Genomic DNA, 22,826 nt, shown 5'->3' with positions numbered 1-22,826 from the left:
GAAGGAGGAGGAGCCAGGGAGGACAGCCTGTAATTTTTTTCCAGAAAGAAAATTAGCATGTGCCTTATTAAAAAAATGAGCTTTTAAATACTGCCCTTTGACCTGGAAGTGGAGTGCAAGCAGAGGCTAATCGTAGGATGCAGTATGAACATCACTTCCTCAAGACACCGTTATCGGTATATACAGTTACATGAAAAGCTGCCATTCTGGACAGCAACCATTCCAGTTTCAGATACAAATGCAAACCTTGAGCAGTCATCATTTGTAAACCATCTGGAAACCTAGAAGAATCTAGTATTTCAGCCGAATCCATGTGCTGAACACCCAGCCTTTGCTTCTCAATTGTTTTATAATACCTATTTTAAAAATTGCACACAATGGGTCATGAATTGTTTAGTCTTTCAAACTGGAAATAATAATATGACTTTGGCATGAGAAATTTAAAAGAACAGGAGGACATGTCATTTAAAAGAATATACATTTAATATATAAGCATACTGTCCTGTAGTTAGCAGTACTGAAGGCAGATACTTTCGTTCCCGCTGGATGCCTAAAACCAGCCTTTCCCAACCTGGCGCTCTCCAGATGTTTGGGACCACAGTTCCCATCTAACCCAGACAGCATGTCAATTGGCCATGCTGGAGGTTATGGGAGTTGTATTACAAAATGCCAGGAGGGCACTAGGTTGGGGAAGGCTGCCTAAAACAACCAGTCCTATTCGCCGTTTCTCTCCTCTCTCAGATTATGGTAGAACTGAACTGAAAGCATTCTGTGAACAACATGTTTGTGCTGCTTATGCAACAAGCAACACAGAACTCAAAGCAAGGTTTAGTTAACTTGCTTCGTGAGACAAAATAGACAGTGCATGAGGTTCTTTGTTTGGACAGATAGACAATGTGCTCCCTTGTGGGCTATGACAAGTAACACTATTTTGGCAATACGACACATTATGAGTTTTAGAAAAGGCATCAGTCCTAGGTAGACACCACCGAGGTTCCTGCCCCTTTGTGGAGGCGCAGCTACTTGTGGTCCTAAACTGGTGTGGGCAGCTGCCCGTTGACTGCCGAGTGCTTGATGCTGTCATTCAAGGTGGTGGCTCGGAAAGTGTAAGACCGCCCTCTGACCGAGCCCTCCGTATAGAGCCTCTCCGGCTTGTTCTGGCAACGGAAGAACATGAGGAATCCATTGCGGTAGTTCTTGTTCATCCAGCCATAGAGCAGAGGATTAGCAAAAGTGGAGCACATGGCCACCACATGGAACACGGTGTAAAGAAGTTTATAGTCATGGAAGATGAGCACCAGGTCAAGGTCAACGGCAAGTTGGAAAACATGGAAGGGGAGCCAAGAGATTGCAAACACCGCCACCACCATGACCAGCATCTTTGTGGTCTTTTTCCTCCGGCAGTGACTGTCACTCCTAGCAGTGGGACTGATGTGGCTTTTCAGCTTGAACCATATTCTGATGTAGGCGTAGCAGATGATAAAGAGGGAGGACATATTGCAAGAGGAGCATGGATAAGCTGTATATGGTGGCGTCCCTGCTTTCAGAAGGCCATTTCTCAGAGCAGACGGCGATTCTGAGATTGATGGATGGGATTTCTTCGTACCTGTACTCTCGGAAGATGGCCAGTGGACTGGCTAGGACGGCGGCAACCAGCCACGTGAAAGCGATGATGGTGAAGCTGACCTTCTTGGATATCCTGCTATCCAAATGGAAAACAATGCATCTGTACCTGTCCAGAGCAATCACAGTTAAGGTGAGAGTAGACACATGGACACTTAAAGCTTGAGCGTAGGAGACCAGGTGACAAAGCACAGCCCCGAACTTCCACTCATCCAACAGAGTGTAGGCCAAAGTGAAGGGCAAGCAGAGCGTGTCCACCATCAAGTCTGCCAGAGCCAGGTTAGCTATAAAGAAGTTGGTTACAGTCCTCATGGTTCTGTATCTCACAATCATGTAGACTACTAAGGAGTTGCCAATGAATCCCAGAAGAATGATTAGGGAGTAGGCAGCTATCAATATTATCTGGACTCCCAGGATCTTGGTACTGTCCATCATAACATTACTGGATCCTTCAAGCCCCTGGCTAGGGGTGGCAAAGCCCTTTGCATGCCAGCTGAACGGCAGTTGTTTATCCAAGTTATGCTCTCCCAGGATGATAGTGCTGTTGGCTTGATCAAGCAGCCCCATTCCTATTTATTGGCTTATTTTCGCTTCTGGGCTAGTGACTTGTGTAAAGTTTGCAACTCCACCTGTGAACATGGAAACAAGAACACACAAAAAGGATATTTTAGATAGGAGGGGGGGAAACCCTAGATATTTCAGGTTTCAACGGGATATCCAAGAGAGCATTTCAAATTAGGCACCATCCCTAAAGTCCTACCAACACTCTTTCAATTAAAATTCATTGTCCATAGTTTCCTTACAAAGTTTTCATGGCTGTTCTTTGACTCAGTTAGATGCCCCACCCCCCCCCACCCCCATTTATATCCACATGATAAAATTAATGCTGACCAAAGATCTAAGAGGCTGGTCTCAATTGAATTATTTGCATTAAAAATGTATTTACTTCACAAATTTTATTTGTCTGAAATTGAATGGATTGAAAAGACCCTTTCAAATGTCATGCTGATGTAATCAGATAAACCAAATCTTCTATTTAGCTGCTAACAACAGGCAGCCCTTGGCCTGCAATCTGCCTCCGTGGTCTCTGATGACATGGGCTCTGCTTGTCAGAATAATTAAATCTGAGAGAAGGATGGGGAAGGAATACAAATAATATATAAATCAATAAAGGACTGGGAAGGTAATAGAATCTGTGGTAGTATGCCCATGAGTGTGACATAGAGTTGCAGTTCTACACACACTTACCTGGGTGAAATAACACAGTGGGAAGAAAAGTCTGAGTCACATGGGGTCATGTAGCATCCTTAGGCACCCACTGGGTCCCAGAACCCTGGCACGGCTGAGCACCAACGCTTAGCCTGGCCCTTTGACTGACAGTCCAATCCACTGGTTGCTCATCAGCTGCATCCTGGAGCTGTGTGTTCAATTTCCCACAGTGCCCCTGAAGTAGCATTGCTTTGGGGCACTGTGGGAAATTTAAATGGCTGCTCCCAGTAGGGATCTGGGAGCTGCCATTTAAATTTACCACAACACATTGTAGAGAGGCTTTGTTGGGGAAATGGGAGGATTACAAAATTGTTTCATCAGAGTGCTGCAGCCACCAGGCCATGTAGCTGAGGGCCCCCTCAAAGGTGGAGCTGGCTGTGTTTGAATACACATACTTAGGATTGGGCAGTCAAATGGAAGGCCTGGAGGACTTTCTGGAACCGTAAACTTTTCCCATTGTAGTATACAGAATTCAATTTTTTTGTTTTTGTTTTCATAATCTGAATCTGTGAATATTGATATGCTAGGGTTAGTAACTTTATCAGTCATTGCCAAGCAAGGATCTCCCAGCATTTTTTGTTTTTTGTTTTTTAAGATAAAATGAAGAGGGACAATGTACCCAATTCCTGATTTAAATCATCCTATGATGCTGCTAAAGTAGCCATGGATAGGAAGAAAGACTGCTACACTCTGGGATACAATTGGACTCATGAAGCTAGCATAACTTGACGGTAGGTCGTGATAAGAAATCAAGAGAGTTACATGCACAAGCGAGCAAGCTCCAAGATGCAGATTTGACAAGATAATATTTCTTTCCTAGAGCTAGACACAGCTTCTAATTTACAACTTCCATTAAGCTTAATCTCAAATGAATATATCCCCAATGTGTCTTGAGTTTCCAGATGATAATTATCTCATCATCCAGCACACCCAGCTGCTTATCACTCCCTTTTGGAACGTTCCAAACATTTGCTCTGACCATTCCATTTTAGCCTGAAGAAAGGTTATGTGAACCTGAAAATGTGATTATTGTGTTTTTGCATTTGTTCCTAAGCAACCTGCATTCATTCTCTCAAAAGAAACGTTTATACATTTCACATGCTACACTCCTCAACAATTGGATCATGAAGACTTAGTGAAATCAGTGGGGCAACTTGCAAACAACTAGTTTAAAGATAGTGGAACTGAGTAATTTGGTCCACAAATATCATTGACCTGGTTGTTGCAGGAGCATCTGTTTTCACCATGTGGCTGTTCTCTTGCGTTTTTCCGTGAAATGCATGCAGTGGTTCCTTAAACAAACAGGGGTGGGGAGAGAGAATGGCTGACCAGATGGTGACAAAGGCTGAAGTTATGTCACAATTCATAATAAATGTCCCTTTGTCCATTTATCACTTGGTAGAACGAAGTTCATAATCCCTCTTGGGAGCGGCTGCAGGAATTCATGTTGCTTGGCTGCTAAACTCTGCTGTATGGGAAGAGAGGAAGGGGCCTGGTTTAGATTGGTCTGAGCTCCTTCCTCACTTAAATATTATTGGCTCACAGAGACGAATACCAATAGGTTGATCTGGGATAGTGACTTTTGTAGTAGATTCTCTATGAAACACAAATTAATATCCTTCTGTACAGTTGTGGGGATAAAGACTTTCAGTTCTACTTTTTTGCTGCCCAGAAACACTCTTCTGGCTCAAGCCTCCCTTGTGCTGTAGGGGTCATATTGACCCAAACATTTCAGCAAGAATGGACAATAACTCACGACAGAACTCAAAAGTTGGTGACATATGGGATTAAGGTTGGGCATTGTGTTTCAAAGGCTCCCACACTGTCCTGTGTTTTTAACCCTCATGGCCACAAATTTGTGTGTTAACATGTGCTAAATTTCACTGTTGGTATGGCTTGTTTTTCTTGCCATTTCCCACCCTCCACCCCCACTACTTGCCATACTGGACATTTGCAAGTTTGAGGGAAATGGGTATTAATTGCATGATGAGATATATAAGATGATAGCTGAGTTCACTTCTGATTTTACCAGATTACAGTGGTACCTCAGGTTACATACGCTTCAGGTTACAGACTCTGCTAACCCAGAAATAGTACCTCAGGTTAAGAACTTTGCTTCAGGATGAGAACAGAAATCGTGTGGCGGCGGTGGGGCAAAAGCGGGAGGCCCCATTAGCTAAAGTGGTACCTCAGGTTAAGAACAGTTTCAGGTTAAGAACAGACCTCCAGAACGAATTAAGTTCTTAACCCGAAGTACCACTGTACTCTTGTAGCAACTGCCTATAGGCATTGCAGAAACCCTGGTGGTCATATTTAGCCAGAGCTATCTAGGGTTACATCTAAAAGTTATCGTGAAATAGACTCACCACACTGACCGTTAAAAGTATTGCCTACAAACACCAAGCTATGTTCAGCACCATAATTGCAGTTGCAGCCCAAGTTAAGCACATTTATATTTTATTGATAAAGTGATCTTCGGATGAAGGGTGGTACATAAATTTAGTAATCCAGCCCCAATCCAGCTCTAGTCATGCATTCATTAGTGGCTTGGGCTGGGGTAGCACATCATGCTCCACATCAAAAGGAGCATGTGACTGAGGGCTGACCCAAGACATTCTGTTGCCTGATATGAAGTGGCAAATGGCACCCCATTCTCCACCCCCACCCCCAAGGTCAATGTGCATAATGTCCAAAGCCAGCCAAGTCATTTCGATACCTGAGGCAAACAACAACAACAACAACAACAAACCCAACAAGCACATTTTCCCCACTCTGGCAATAAAAATGCAACAACGACAAATTAAATGACTAAAATTATCCTTCTCTCTCTGGCTAGTTCAGTTGGATTCAGGTGAGCAATGTAGCTGCAGATATTCATCCACATCAGCCACCCTGGTTTAGATTGGTCTGAGCTTCTTCCTCACCTTGGCTCACAGATCTCTCTTGATGGTTCCAAGGATAAACACCGAGGTATACACACAAGCTGACGCAACACAGGATGTCCTAACATGTGTGAGCATTCGATAGTTTGTCTATAAGACCCTTTTATCCAGTAAAATATATTGAGACCATGCAAAAATAAATTAATAAACGGTGCAGTTCCCCCCCCCCCATGTGTGTCCATGATACCATTCCCTTTACCACTGCATTTGGCCTCACTGTCCCATTGACTTCCACATGCTGATAGCCATGGATAGCTCACTTGGTTAGAGCGTGGTGCTGATAATGCCCAGGTTGCGGTTTCGATCCCCATATGGGATAGCTGCATATTCCTGCATTGCAGGGAGTTGTGCTAGAATAGATGATCTGCAGGATCCTTTCCAACTCTATGATACTATGAATCCAATATTATACTTGATTTCCTCATCTCCTTTGCAAGTATGCTGAAATGGACAAAGGCTGCACAGCAAACAATACTTGCTCACTTGTCTTCCTAATATTTTCCCACTTCAAACAATTAGCTGCAGAGTAACCATTACTGCAATCTCTAAAAGTTAACGATTAGAGAACAGTCAGAGGTACAATTACTGTTCGGACCATTTCGGATTATTTGTTTTAAGTGTCTTAATGGATTTTTTTTAAAAATAGGCTAACATTTCAGAATTAATTAATGCATTTCAGAAATGAGGCAAAGTAATAAGTGTGATCAAAAATAATTTGCAATGCTTCTAGACTAGTTAATACCATGCGGTGGATTTCACCCAAACAGAAATCACGTTTGCTGAAAACATGCTGAAATTTTAAGCTGTAGCCAGGCAAGCTCCTCGAGTATATGGAGAAACTGCTGGTGTTTTGTAAGAATCAGGCAACAGCTAAGCAGTCTTGCTGACTGGCACAGGGGTAAGAATTCATTTGTGACATGATATAGTTGTAAAAGCTCTAAGAGACTATTAAATTTTTGGTGGTAAACATTTTGGGCACTTTCATGTGTCTTCTTTCCCACAGAAGCAATAACTAGCAGGGGTCATGGCCAAACAGTTAAGGTGATACTAGGACAGTTAAGCTAATGCAGTGAATATGCAAAGCAGGGTTTCATAAACTGTGAGCCAGGGATCACCAGTGAGCCTCAACCCACTTTCAAGTTGCCCTCGGTGCTGCAGCCTGCCCCGTGCTTCCTTGCTTCTTCATCCCACCCATGATTCCAGCACCAGCAGCTTCCCACATGTGCAGCACTCATGGGAGTGGGAGCTGACTAGAGAGTGAGGCTAAAGCGCATGAAGTTGGAGGGAGGAAAGAATGAGAAGGAAAGAGATTGGGAAAGGGCAGAGTTGCTGGCCAAGTGTGAGGGAAGGAGGGGAAAAACAGGAAGGAGGCAGAAGGGATGGTCAGGCAGAGGAAGAGGAAAAAGAAGCAGCAAGTGTTTAGTGGTGTGCTGCTGCTGCATCTTCTGCCCCCTCCCGTCTCATCACACACATGTACACTTGCTCACTTACTCACTTTCCCACAGCCCAGTCTTCCTTCTTACTAGGATGCCTCCCCTCACTGCCTTCAAAATGGCAGCTGTCTCAAAAAACAACCAGCCATTAGGCAGTGGTGCTGGGAAGTGGGCAACTGGTGTGTGCACATGTGCTTGCATGTGTCATGTGCTAGGACAGAGGAAAAGAAGGTGAGACTGAATGAATATGACCAGGAGAGGGAGAGGTTTGAGTTGGGTGGGAAGAGAGAGTCTCCCTTCTCTGAGGTGAAAGGGCCCACAGGAAGAGATAACAGAGAGAAGCTGTCATGGAGGAATAAGTGTGCATAACTGGAGCAGGGAAGAGCGATCTCTGTGGGGGAAGAGTAGGGTAAATGACAGATGAATAAAATACTTTAAGAGGCATGAGTATGGAAGAAAATATATAAATAACAAGCTTTCTCCACGTGGGAGCCTCTGGATCAGCAAATTCTGCTGAGTCTGATACCTCCAGAATGAACTGGAGGAAAGGTAAACTATGGAACTCCCTGTCACAAGCAAATGCTGTGGCACATTCTGAAGAGGAATTAGCAGTGCTTTTTCCCTTTAAAATATGTTTAGGGGTACTCATATTGAAATACTGCCCCTGCGTCCCCCCAGAAAAAGCACTGGTGGAGCTAGGATTATCTGAACAGTTGCAAAACTATAAGGTTTGTTGAACACTAACAGCACCCTAATGTAGAATTGATATGCCCTGGTAATATGATCCTAAATGTTCTCGATCTCCCTTAGGGGTGTGATTGGTGGCACAATGATCTGCTGATATCTGCACGGGATCAGAAATTACCCTAGTGCTGCTGGATCAACCCTTCCTCTGCCATCAGAGGTAGCAGACTTTCTGGTAACTTTCTCTTGATGTGAATAAGAATAAGTAAGTAAATATTTACTATAAGTGAATATTTGCCCAGCTCTTAGGTTGACTCTTAATTCAGGCCTTCAGAGCAGATTTTTTTTTTTAATGAGAGCTGTTGTTCTAAAGGCAACAGGTTAGGGCACTGATAACTTGCAGGAGTGGATTGCAGTCCCTTCTTAGCAAGGCTTTCTCCTGATAATTTTCTGAGCCTCTAACCTCATGACATGGCATGCTGTGCAATAACTGAAAGCCTCCTGCTAATGCTCCAGATTTGATCTGTCACTGCCTCAATTATCCTGCCCTAGTGAAGATGTGGAATCTATGCCACAATACAATTGTCGGTGTTAGTGGTGCCACAGGGCTCTTTTTTTGCTTTTTTGTTGTTTTGTTTGTTTTTTTTTGCCACAACACACTGTAGCTCTAATTGCTTACCACGGGATTTCTGGGTTGTGCTTGTATTTCTCCATTTCTGCTTGCTTTGACACTGGATTTATTTCTAGCACTGGAACCATCCTTTAACCAGAATTGTAGCTTTGGTGTGTGTGTGTGTGTGTGTGTGTGTGTGGTGTGTGTAAGCAATTAAGAAGTTAGTGTTTTGTCACCAGGTTGTATGAAAACATGGTTGGTATACTCTCCACCTTTGATATTGTTAAATGGGCATAACAAGTGATACAGCTGAATATTAATTATTCTAGGTTTAAAAATAATCACAAGAAGGTAGATATTGTTCTTTCTGTGTGATCAATGTTTGCTAACTAGTATTAAAGGGGGGACATTTTTGGCAACCTTTTCAGGCTTTTGTCATTCTCCTTTGATCCAAATATACAAAATTTGTTAATTTGGACATTAATTCTACATCTTAGAGCTTTCTGGAGCCCTGCACTATGTACACACCATATATTGAAAGCACATTCCCCCTAAAGGAACTGTAATTTGTTACAGTTGGCCTACTCTGTAGATGACAATTGTGGGCTTTACCCGAATGTGTTACCTGGAATGATACTTGGAAGTTAGCAGTAGCTTAGTAACAGAATGCATGAATAAACAAGGGAAAGGGGCAGAGATAACAAAAAAAAACACTCTGTAGAAACAGAGCACTTTAATTAAAAAATTCCTCCCAAGAGCAGTGAGTTTTGATTTCCTCCTGCGAATGGAGGAATCACAAGTTATCATGAGTGAAAAGCTGGAAATAAGGGTGTTTGAACTGCCCCAGCCTCCTTTCTCTGTTTCATATCTGATTATCAAGAGATGGAAGCCATATCCATCACCAGCTTTGGATATGAAAACGTACAAAGAGGCATTACATTTCCTTCCAACTCAGGGTGATTTCTCCAACTGTTGTCTTGCTCTCTTTGTAATACAGTGTTTATCTACCCTTTGTTTTTATAGTAATAAAAGAGGAGCCTTAAACTGCTGCTAACTCCCCATCTTTGTGTGTCGAATTAAACATTCACAGCTTCCTTGCTCTCCCAGTCATCACTTTGGCTTCTTTTCCTCTGGCAATTAATTTCCTTCTCTTATCACAACTTTCATTATTACTCTTGCAGTTATTATACACCAGTTGTTTCAGACATGCCTTGTGGAGGATGAGGGAATGCTGAGAATAATATATGTTTCTTAAGGACAACTACAAGCTAACTTTTTGCACCTGGGAGGAGTGCAATGCTATTTACCTCAGATCCTGGAAGCAGTAGAAATACTGTGTACTAGTGGATGTGGCAGGCAGAAATGGAATCATACCAGTGACCATTAGGTCCCAGCAAGAAGAGGAAAATGTGATTAGCATTGCAATCCTATGCAAGTCTACTCAGATCAGCAGTAAACCCCATCAAGCTTACTCGCAGGTAACATTTCATAGGATTGTTTCCAAGCAGACCAATTCTAGCAAGGGGCTGGGAGGCATAGAACAGTGAATTCACTGCCACATCCACAACCCTCCAGCTCCTGCTCACCAAGGTGGAAGCTTGGCGTGCTGGTAAAGCAGAAATGAACTGGCTTTGGATCCTGCAGATCCATCACCAGCCCTGTTCTGCAGGGAGGCTCTTTACTACAGGTTTTTTTTTTTTAAGCTTTCAAGTCTTTTATTTAACCAACTTCCCCTCCCCACCCACCCTTGAAATGAGCAGAACACATTAGGCTTTTTCGCCTCAGCCAAGAGGATAAGGCTAAACACCCCTTTAGTTAGGGTATAATTTCAGCAGCAAGGGGCTTTATTCCAAGAAACCGCTCATAGCTTGTGAAGCTTTCAACATATATCCTTCCTCTTTCTGCAATGCACTTAACTCCTGGTTTCATGTGTTCTACATGTGTTCAGTGGGCTGAAATGCCTCACAAGCATCCTCCCGAGGGATATACTTAATTTCCCCACTTCGCCTTATCTTCTGCAGTTACTGGCAGTGTTTTTGTGACAACTCCAGTGCCAATGGTTTTGTGTCCATCCCGTAGTGTGAATCTCTGCCCCTCTTCCAAAACCATGGGCTGCCGCAATGCCAAAATAATGGAGGTGTCTTCACCTGGCATCCCAGTTGACCCCCACCCACTGGAGGAGAGATGCAGCCACCTCACTCCTCCAGAAGTGCTGAGCAAGGGCTTAGGGTTCAGTTAAGACTGCCTTTGTTCTTAGTCTTCACTTCCTTTGTCCCTCAGACTTTCCAGGTGGTTCGAGGGGCTGCATAGCACGTACTCTGATAACACATGGCTGCACTCCTATGTACACTTACTTGGCAGAAAGTCTCATTGGATTCAAGAGCATTTGCTTCTGGATAGGATTGCATTGTAAGGCTGTAATACTGCATTTTTTTATGTATGTATGTATGTAGTATGTATATTATTATTATTATTATTAATCATTCACCTTTCTGCAAAATTACTAGGGAGCAAGTTCCATCAAACTGATTGAGACTTACTTCTGACCAAAGAAGCTGAGGGTGCGTTGTGAAAGTGCCTCTCACATAATATCACCGGGTCGCTCTTCAGCGATATTCAATGCACAGCTGCTCTCTCTGTACAGTCTTATGGCGTCTGCAATTCCTCAAAAGCACTTAGGACTTAGCAGAATGTTTGTATTTGCCAGGACCTCAAGAAAACATCCAGGGAGGTGAAATGATGAGGCCTAATTAAGTGATTTGACCCAGATGGCTCAGAAAGCCAGTAGCAGAATACAGCTTTTAAGGGAGCGTCCTTGTTTTGTTTTGTTTTAATGTGTCTGACACCTGCGAGCCACATGGGAATCTGGAACTACGCCAGTACCAGCACTGAATGATCCCTACTTGTCCAAATAGCAGATCAAGGGATTTGTGAGATCAGGCAGCACAGTTCAAATGAGGGATTTAGATAGCATCCTATAACAACTTGCACAACTTTGAACCTCATGTCTGCCTGGTACAGCTTTGTGTACATTGCTTTGTGTACATTGCTTTGTACTAAATCACTCACCGCAAAGGTATCATCTGATCGCTGCCTGACACCTTTTAGTCAGTTCTTTGTCATTTTTAAAATTCAGGCAGGTGGCTAAAGCTACATTCTCAAAGGAAGGGTGAGAGATAGGGCTGTGCTCTGAAGATAGGATACTCTGTGAAAAGATCCAGGCAACACAGCCAGGAGGGGCAGCCACCGACACACTCGGTTCAGCTGTGTGCTTTCTTGATGATTGCAACAACAATGTTTTACATTTAGCGTGAGACAGCACTCTGCTTTTTCCAAATCAGTGCTGTTTCGTTATGTCAAGCATCTGGCTCAGGGGATCAACAGAAACAGCTGTTCCTTATTAGGTGTGATGCTTCTTTGAGACAGCAGAAAGTGAGGGACAAAGGGAAAGTACGGAGGATTCACAAAACTGCAAATTAAAATGGAACACCCCAAAGCACCTCAGAGCACAATCTTCAGCCCCCTCCTCAAGTACCCCCTCCATGCTCAGTAAGCCAAAGGCCCTGTGCTAAAAACCCAAACAAACTTCACACTTATGGCCTATAAATCCAGCAAAACAAAGAGCTATGTCTGACACCGTATTATGACGTCTGTCATAGCCTCATTCTGTTGAACCAACCCAACCCAGATATTTCCATCTGAGCAAGCTTTTTTCCTCATGGGCATCAAATGCTTGTGAAATGCATTTGAAGATGACACCAGAGATTCTTGAACATGTCATTTCATGGAAATTCAGCTCAATAGGATTCACTCCATGCAAGAAAAACAGCTGTTTTCTGGCGGCACTTAGAGCAAATTGCAAAACTGTCTAGAAGGGGGGAAACAGGGTGGGCAGCAAATGAGTAGGTTATGCATCTGGTATTCCCATTGTAAGGAACAGTTGCAGGGGTTCACTTTTTTAAACCTATGCCTGCACTGGTCCTCAAGCATGAGTTTCCCATGCAGTTGGACTAGTGAAATACTTTCTTTGCCGGGAATAAGTCAAGAGTTATGCCTGCGGATGTGATCTGCCATGCACTTTGCAAGGGGAGGACAAGCGTGGTGATGGAGGAAGGATATAGAGAGCACAAAGCACAGCAGGAAGTCTGTACTGTATATCCCAACAGGGAGGTTGGTGGTGTTGTGGGATCAATGCTCCTCATGCATGCAAGTTTGTTTTTTTGCTGTGCTCACGTGACATCGTTGGCATCAAAATGCCAACCCACTTTTTTTTTTACCATTGAACCTGAATTTTCCCTTTCTGGGGAAATCCAGTAAGTTGAGTTTTTTTAAAAACTACCTGTTGCCAATGACTTGCTTGTGATATCTCAATAGCTTATTTGCAATATCTGGAAGCACCTGGAGTCTCTTGAAAAGTCACTCCATCTCTGTTGCATTTAACTGCTACACAGAAGCTGTTAAAGGCTGAAGAATGCTCAAGAACTGGCCCATTCTTTTAATTCTATGTGTAGGATGCAGGCTGAATATCGTTGGCAAAAGAGCATGCCAAAGTGCACCAGTAAGAACCTTGTCCCTCATTCTGTAAATCCAGCATCTGCAAATAAAGGAGAGTGCTTATAACTAGTCAGTGACCAGAAGAATCAGACTTTGCACTGTTTTACAAAAGCTGCCTGGGAAGGTGAACGAGACCAGAACCCTCCAGCATTGCTGTACTGTGCTCTGGAGATAGGAAGAAGTCAGATATGCTGACCAGTGAGTGACCCACCTTTTGTACCTTTCTCCATCTTTCTCTGTCTTATCCCACAAACATTTGGAAACTCCTAGCACGATTGCTTGCAGCACATGCCTCTGTACCACCACCTGAGGCTTAGCAACAGACAATATTCCTTCAGAGAAACAAAGGCGACAAAGTGACACTGTGTGAACAATCACTCCCCTATTGTCCTCAATTCGTGGGTTTTGCAATTTTGTGTAGCAGTGGTTAAAAAAAAAACCTGCAAAACATGTTCAAACAGAGACAAAAGAAATAAGGGTGTATGGCTCACAGTGAAGCTATGCTTCCATGCTCCCACCTTCAACTCTCTTAAAAACTATTGCCTGTCTTCAGACTAAAGTAGCCTTCCAAGAATGCTGTTTTATAAGTGATGGCAGGGGATGATAAAACATGCTAATTCTCAGCTGCACAGTAGGATACAAACTCTCTCCTCCCACCAACAAAATAAGACTCACAGAAAATGAAAAGGCATGCCACACACACACACACCCAGTTCTAATTGTCCTTCCTGGACAATGATTAAAAGGAAAGCCACTTACCTGAAGTTACTGTTTCATTGCTGCGCTGAACCAAGCTCCTTTTTTCTGTCTTTGCACTCTTCTTCCACTTTGTGAAAATCTTGTGGTGGCCAAGACAAAAGCACTTTCTCAAAGTAATTACTTTCAGATACCAGCCCTCCTCCCCACCCCAATTACAAAGGTGCCCTTTTCCCCAAGAACCTGCTTCATTCTTGACAAAGGGAGAGGCGATGAGGGAGGCTTTGACTTCTGAACATGACTGACAATCCCTACCCCTCAAAGCTGGATGCTCCGTGATGCTGAAAGAGAGGGGGAGTGTGGCTTAACCAACAGCAAAGCACAGGGAAAGAAGGAGGGAGGGAGAGCGAGAGAGAGCGCCAGCTGTGGTTGCTGCTGCTGCTGCTCAGGGATTGCTTAGCCGCCACTGGGCTTCTTACTGAGCTAAAACATCCTATGACGGTGACCAAACTGGATTCTCAGGCAATGAAATATAGGTTACAGATAGCATGGTGCACATCAGCTAGAGCACCATATATATGGCATGCAGAAGATCAGTGCTAGGTCTGCCCCTGGTACTGAGTAGCTTGATAGCCCTGGGCAAGACCCTCCTTTTCTTTGTGCCATTAGCCATGCTGTCTCTTTACATGATAAATATTTCTAAATACACATTAGGTATTATTCTTTCCTAGCTGTTGTATATCTGCAGTAACTCACTTAGGTCCACTTGCATATTAGCGTATCATAGCAAAGTATTCATGTTTGGATATGTAGCATGTTTCCTACAGTATGCAATGTGCTTGCATCTGGCAGCATTATTCGAATGACTTGTTTATTTCTTTGATTACTGCATTTCTAATCGCAAAGCCTCATGATTTCATTTCGAGGGGGATGACATTTTCATTGCTATAATCCAATGTATACTTACTCAGAGGAACTCCCATTGAACTCACACAGCTTACTTTCAAGTATACATGCATAGGACTGGGCAGCAATCACAATACCAGAAATAAGTGCATGGAATGCAGAGTGTCATGTAAACCTTTATTTTATTTTTTTAAGAAAGCAATGTGGACCAGGCCTGGTTGCATAGGTCCTTAGTACATCTAAGAACATGAATCTCACTTTTAAGAACTGTACTGATATACACACATACCCTGCCCTTACCATTTTCAGAGTTAGGGTCTTCCACGGTTTATTGTGAATTCACACATGCAAGTTTTTCACAGCATCCACACGATGCCATCCTCATCAAAATGCCATCCCATATCTCCCCTACCCCCAATTTAATCATGATTTACTGTTTCCGTGTTTGTTTTGTGTTCTACTTATTAGACTTATGCAGAAATGGTAAATCCAGATTAAATTGAAAAATAATATGGGGTTGCATTTTGGTGAGGACAACGTTGTGTATGAGGCAGCCCCATTGGAAAATTTGTAAATGTTTGGAGGAACGGTGGCAGCACACTTGATAACAAAAAGAATGAAGTGCTGGTGAATTGGATAACATAAATAAGTATCCTAAAATGGATACCAAGTTTCACCACATGTGAAATCTCAAAACTAACCAGAAGCTCCTGCCAGAGCAAATGATTGAAGGAATTCTGAAGCAAAAGGGGGGGAAAGAAAAGAAGATATTTTGATAAGTATATCAAAAAAATTCAAGGGGGTTGTGTGCACTCCTAACCCTGATGCATGATTTACATGTAAATATATATTTCACAGCAACTGCACTGATTCTTAGTTGTTCTGTTATTAGGAAAGCAATATCAATAAAGAAAAAAGAAACGGGGAAAGAGGTGGTATGAAGCAGAAGTTCACCCAAGATTGAAAGCCAGCATAGCAACCAACCACAGATCTTTAGAAAGAGTACCGGTAGTCTTTCGGATAACAGCTATGCAGCTGAGCTTCCTGCCGGCTTGGCCTGCAGAGATACAAGTGCCCAGTCTCTTCAGCTTGAAATCTAGGAACAAAAGAGGCTGCCTTATACTGAGTCAGACAAATGAGCCATCTAGCTCAGTATTGTCTAAACTGATTGCAGCAGCAGCATTCAGCACTCTCTTGGAGGGCCCAAAAAAATTTAAAGAAAAAAAACACTGGATTGTACATTTCCAAAGAGGCCTGTGAGAATGCTGGGAGGCCTCTTTTGTACTAGTTCTTATACAAAAAGGGAAGGGGAGTCAGGCTGAGCCCTGACCAAAGGCCTGGCGGAACAACTCTGTCTTGTAGGCCCTGCAGAATGATGTCAAATCCTGCAGGGCCCAGATCTCTTGTGGCAGAGCGTTCCACCAGACAGGGGCCAAGGTCAGCCTAATCTCCCTGAGGCCTGGGATCTCCAGGGTGTTATTATTGCAGACCATGGAGCATACCAGGAGATGCGGTCCCGTGGGTACAAGGGTCCTAGCCTATGATGTAAGTAATGGGCCCCGCCTGCTAGCCTGCTCCCTAAAATATCATTGGTTTGCTCATTTCTATATATAGTGGTACCTCGGTTCTCAAACTTAATCTGTTCTGGAAGTCTAAAACAGTGACAATTTGTTGTTGGCAAAGGACAGCTGGACAGATAAGGGCCTCATTACCTTCAGTAGCTTAGGGCCTCATCAAACCTAAATCCGGCCCTGGTCTTGCCCCTCTCTCTCCCCCCCCCCCCCCCAGTATGTGGCAGTGATTGGGAAGTGAGGTATGCAATGCTGCCCTGCCTGCACTGTCCCACCAACTACTGCTGACTGACTGACAGCATCTCTTCAGGACTTTGGACAGGAATCTTTGCTGGCCCTGCCTGGAGACACAGTGAACTACAGCCCTTCCCCAGTCTAGTATTGAGAGGGTAGATATCAGTGCTATTTTTCTAGAAAAAGAGGTGCCAAAACTCACCATGAATACCTTGTTCTCTTATAATGTTCTTGTTCTCTTATCATGGCAATGGCGCCCACCAAAGAGCTGCAGGAACTGAGTTCTGGCGAGTTCCTGCTGAAAAAAGCCCTGATAAATATGCAACGTAGAACCCAAGAATGAAGAGCTTTCACCCTGCTTTTAAGAAACATGAGCCGAAATAGCTTCAAGATGCACTCAGGTGCATCTCAAGCTGCAAACCCTTGCCAAAGAGGCAGAGCTAGGCAAAGCGAGCGCCTGGCTCCAAGGGGATCGTTTGCTGGAAACCTGGCAAGGGTTCTTTGTCGGGAGAGGAGCCAGATGGTGCAACAGACAAAGGAAAAGCAGCGAACATGTTCAAAATGCAATTATCCTTCCCTTTAGCACATTAGCATCTCTTTTCAAGTCACCTGCGGCCTCCAGCCATTCAGTAAATGAGCATATGCAGCAAATATAACCGTAACCATACTTGTTAATTTACAAGGCAAGCATTACTCAGAAGTCTCTGGCGAGTGCTTTCACAACAAATGGGACCATATGTACCCCTAATAAGGATCGCCTAGAGATTGCCCAAGTCTGTGATGCCCTGTAGGAATAGCCAGGAGCAAGGAGTGAATATGTCACAGCAGACTTCCAAGCACCCTAACCATATGCTCTGTCCAGACCCAAGCAGCCGTACCTTCCATCTGGCAACAGCTAGACTACGCAGTACAGAATCGGCATTCTGTCTCCATCCACCTGGCAGGCTGCTGGGATATTGTAGCATTGTGCAGAAGATACTGAATGTCAGTCTTTGGCCCCTTGAGAGAAGGCATTTGAGCATGAGTGCTCACTTGAGATAATCTCAAGACAATGAAGTTTAATGATCCAAGTTTAATGGCCCAACAAGGTTGTGTGAGAAAACAAATATACATAGGTCTTGTCATCATCGGCTCTGCCACTTACCATTTAGGCGGCCATTCAAATGTGCGCCTGAAGAATATGCCTCTAAAATGCTGGTTGTGTGTCCCCCGCACTGTATTGCAGATAGTAGATATGCTACATAGGACATGTGTTGGAAGCAGGCAGCCCCTCTGAAGGCTCCAAACTTTACCAGGTATATTGGAGGGGGAAAGGCAACAACTCCGTACCAGGAAAAAGCACACATAGTATTCCATCCTGATGTTGAGAGAGGCACTAAAAATAATTCAGGCATTTTAAAGCAAATTTGCATACATTACTTAATTTGGATACTTTAGTTTGACGGCAAGATTTTGATTTCAGAAGATTTGTAAATTGCTTTCTGTAGTAATAAGTGGTGCAGAGAAGTAGTGAAACACTGTGGCTGCATTCTCACTTGTGATGGAGTAAGCCCCATTGAGCTCAATGGGACTTCCTTCTGAGTAGGAATGTACATAATTACATGCCTTTATTCTATTCTATTCTATTCTATTCTATTCTATTCTATTCTATTTATTTATATTTTACTGCATTATATCCCACCTTTTTGTCCAATATGCTCAAGGTGGCATGCATTCAACCCCACAAGAACCTTGTGAGGTAGCTTAGGCTGAGAGGCAGTGACTGGCCCAGAGTCACCCAGTGAGCTTCATGGAGATGGGATTTGAACTCTGGGCTCCCAGGTCCTAGTCTGGCATTCTAACCACTGCACCACACTATGCTATAAAGTGGTTTAAAAAAAAACAAGAAAAAGAAAACAAACAATTGATCTCTACTGGAATCTTGTACATGTGCCAATAAAGTTTTGAGAATCTGATGAAGTGTGTGTAATTTGTGGATCCTGAGGTTGACTACATCAATAGGATCAGATTCTGGCCTGGCGTGGTATTCAGCCTCCTCAGAATCCAGATTCTGGTTTTTAAGAAACAAGTTCCCAGTCTTTGTGGCCACAGGAAAAGGCTGAGAATGTTGGGCAATGTCCAGCCAAAACTCAAAAGCAGGGCAGAAATTCCAGCATAGGACTCCAGTACATAGCTTTCCCTACCTATAGTTATCCTTCATTTCCTCATCTTTCCCTTTTCCTATTGCCTCAGTGCATTCAGTGTCCTTGGAAATTCAAATCATTAGGAGCAGAATAAATTATGCATAGTGCCGGGGTTCGGTGCTGGAGCTCCCCGTGCGTGAGCTTAAGCTGCCCACGCACGAGGTACCAGTTGCGGGGGAAAAGCGGCCAGCGTTCCGCGTGCTTATGAGCACGGGCGCCGGCCAAGTCTCACAATCCGAAGGTAGCTGAGTAAGACGGAAAATGACTCCGAAGGTGCGTGAGTGAATGAATGCCTCAAAATAAAATAGGTGCCTCGAAAACTAATGGATGCCTCGAATCTGAATTGGAACTACTTGTAATCTCCTGCACTGTAATTTAACAATAAAGAAAACCAAACCAAGGATATTATTTAAGCATGAGATTTCTCTGGCAGAAATTAAAAAAAATCCTGAAACCTTTACCCTTTTCCCCAATTGACGACAGACACCGAATCTATCTTTAGTGGCTTTGGCAAAACCCGCATAGGCTCGTCTTCTGGCCCTAAGCTAAGTTTCCCTGAGCTCTCAGTCCCTGCGCGCCAATTCTTCCGCGATGCTAACTAAATAAAACTAAACCGAAATATCTTCCGCAAATCTAGCCCTAGGCTAAACCTAAAAGCCTAACTAAAACCTCACCGAAAGATCTTCCGCAAGCTAAACCTAACTAAAAGAAACCCATCCAGCCCGTCCAGCCCGCTCCCAAAAACCCCTTAAACTAAACTTGACTCAACTGAAGGAACTAAAGAAGAACGTAAAAGAACGTGCCTAAGCGGGGAGCCTCAGCCTTTTATTAGGAACAGGTATGACATCACAACAAATAATTCAACCAATAAAACCACTGTTGCTGCCCTCCAAAAAGGTGGGAAGCAGGATAAACGTTCATTGATAACTTTGAAACATTACCGGGACTACAAGTTAAAGGCGGAATAATCCTAATGGTAAAATGACTCTTCATTCTTACTTTCACTTTCACTTTTAAGTGTAAGGATACGAAAAGTAGTTCTTAATAACCATTAAAATAAATAAATAACCGCGGATCTTTAACGGATCCACGAAGTGTATTCCGACAGCATAGTACTGTAAGTAAAGTACAGGGAATTTTGCTTAATTTCTATATTATTTTATTTTGATCAATGAGCAGTTTTGGGGTTCTTCTTGAGAAATGAAGGGTTTTATGCAAAGTGGCTGTTCAACTCAAGTAACAGATTTGCCCAAGTAACAGATTTACCCTTATGCAACTGGATTTACCCATCCTCATTTTCCCCTCTCACCCCCTCAAAATCTGCAAAGTACTTGTAAGTAACCGAAAGGAGAAGGAACCTGCAAGTTTCTTTTCCAAATCTGACATGCTGGTCGAAACTTGCATCACTTCACATACTTACTTAGGAGCAGAGTCCTAAAATGGAATAATAGGTTTGCCTTCTGCTCATTTCAGTGGCAAAAAAATTATCCATACCCAAAGCCATTCGTTGGACTTATTCCCCCTTAATTGGAATGGCATTTCTTCATTCAGTCACAAGACTGCAGTCTGGGGTAGGGAGAATTAAGCAAGAAGGACTCTTATTAATTTGGGGAATGTGGCGGCGGTGGCGCAATACAGAATCTTGACAGCTTGGATGTCAGCAATATTAATGCAGAAACTTCTGCCAGACTACATATGTCCTTTAAATCAATCCTTTCTCTTCTCCCACAGCCAGATCGGGTCCCAGTGGAGAGTTTATCAACCAGATTAGATTTGGGGGGGGGGGCTAATCCTGAATTTTCTGGCCAGTAACAAATCCTATTTTGTGTCAGACTCTGAGTTGCTTAATCAGGGGGGAAGTCTGAGTTTCCACCTCTCCCACAGCTACACAGGGTCAAGGGGCCTGGGATATTGAGAAATCACCATGGAGCACTGATGGAACACAGAAACCACTCCTGGTCACAGCTTTGGCCCATCCAAAAAAGACTGCTATGAAAGGGACAGTGAGATTTTTTGTTTTGTTTTGGTTTTGGTTTTTGGTTTGGTTGGTGAGAAGCTTCTCAATAGTGTTAAACCAACGACCTTGTTGTTTTGTGTGCACGAGGCCATAGACCATTACACCAGCAAATGAAATAGATCAAGAATAAAAAAAAAACCTTATCACCGAGGAGCACTTCTCATTATTGCTGAAGGATAATAAACCTAGTCAAGCTTAATTTCCTCTTGATCTGCGTAATATAGAAATCCGCTGCAAGCCGCGCCACAGGTCATAAACCTTTGCCAACGCATTGATTTACCATTGTGGTGCTCAACACTGCTGTGATTGTAGGTTACAGATAATTATCCTGACCTGGATTTCTTTTAGAAATCCCTGTACAACCTTGAGTCAAATGATGGTATGGGAGGATGGGGGGGGGGGATGAATGGGCAGGTGTAACTGAAGACATTCCAACTGTGTGACAAGCACTCTATATGGGCATACCTACATGGATGTCATCTAATTCTGCAACGCCAAACATACTGGAGCTCTCTATAATATATGCATTTTTGTAGATGTAGACATTTGTTGGGTGGAGAACTGCATCACAACATTCAGTTAACTGTGAATTTGAAAGGGTAGCTATGTTTCAGTTTGCTTATTGTTTCAGGAGGTCTGAATTAGATAGATTTGGCATATTGAATTACATTTCTCTTCTATCCCCAGTGGTGGCACCCCAATCCCAGCTTGCCTGGCACCGAGTTTGATGTCTTTTCAGCACCAGGTGATTTTTATTCTTTTATATATATTTTGCCCAGCACTTTGTGAACTAGTGAGTTTTTAGATCTGGTGTTTTTTATAGTTTTAAGCTGAGGCTGTTGTGGTTCTACTGCTGTTAACAATTTTGGACCAATCTTATTGCTATGTTTTTAACTAGAAAAAACCACCCTGAAAACCGTTTGATTGAAGACCTGGGTAGTAAGTTTTCATCATCAATAAATACTTTGGGAAGAGAATTAAAGGCAGGATTTCCATTAAGAAATCTTTCCCCCATGATTCAAGCATTGACCAGACCATTCGCTTCTCAGAAAAGCTCCACTAGATGACACTCCAAAATGTAATCACATCTACTGCTGCAGAAATAGTGACCATTCTTCTTCGTTTCAGTTTTCCAAGGGTGCAGCCAGCACTGAAAACGCAAATTTGGACAGAGAACAGAAAGCAAGCAAACATGGGCACTGAAAAAACTGCCTGCAAGCCCCTGAAAAACTATTGTCTGACTCAGTACAAAATCTAAATTCATATTTCACCTGGTTATTATCACTTTTCCATCAAACATCCCATCTCATGGAGAAATCGTGTCCCGCAAAGTCTTGCTTTAGAAGGGATGAGGGAGGCCAGAATACCCAAGCCACGTAACAAGTCATTGTGATGGATAATACTACCACCTTTCTTCAATCCCACATCCCTATACCCGGCACAATGGTGTGTGTGTGTTTTAATATATATATATATCTTCTTCACCACCACCACCATGTGATTATTTGGAATGAAAAGTAATCTAAAAGCATAATCAATCAATCAATCAATCAGACTAACCAATACTTCTGCAATGACGCTGTCTACAGATCTTTGCTTTCCTACTTCCCTGTGGGGTCGGGATGCATACAAGCATCTTTAATCTTCTTTGTACTGTAAAGTAATTATGATTGAATTTGTGTTCCTTCAACATCATGCTGAGAGCACCAGTCACATCCTGTGCTTCTAATTAGTTATATGAACCCCAGGAAAGTCTGTACTGTGAGAAATCTTCCTGTATATATCATACAGTATCAACAAAAAAATCTACTGAAGATGTACCTAAGGCCTGCAAGCATTTGCAAGTTCTGTAGTGCACAATAGAACAAAGATATTGATGCTGAAGATCTGTGCTGTGAACTTATAACAAAGGCTCGAAGACATCCAAAGTCCATCTGCCACAAGGAGTACTTCTCTTCATCCTACAACAAAAATTCTTGGATAATGTGCCTAATATTTCTGTTGCTCTAAGGCAGTGTTTTTCAACCTTTTTTGGGCAAAGGCACACTTGTTTCATGAAAAAAATCACGAGGCACACCACCATTAGAAAATGTTAAAAAAT

The 22,826-nt window shown here is 43.0% G+C and overlaps 1 protein-coding gene across 1 annotated transcript; it reads right to left on the bottom strand.

Moving 5' to 3' along the window:
• Positions 1–378: 378 nt before the first annotated feature.
• LOC117041446 (neuropeptide Y receptor type 2-like) lies at positions 379–14,189 on the bottom strand. Its single transcript, XM_033140284.1, is given in 3 exon segments — positions 379–1,482; positions 1,484–2,252; positions 13,878–14,189. Coding segments are annotated over 2 exon segments (1,158 nt in total). The 5' UTR covers positions 2,191–2,252; positions 13,878–14,189; the 3' UTR covers positions 379–1,031.
• Positions 14,190–22,826: the final 8,637 nt, after the last annotated feature.

This window comes from Lacerta agilis, chromosome 2 (genome assembly GCF_009819535.1).
Source record: "Lacerta agilis isolate rLacAgi1 chromosome 2, rLacAgi1.pri, whole genome shotgun sequence".
Lineage (NCBI taxonomy): Eukaryota > Metazoa > Chordata > Lepidosauria > Squamata > Lacertidae > Lacerta > Lacerta agilis.
This window is presented reverse-complemented; position numbering and strand designations above follow the sequence as displayed.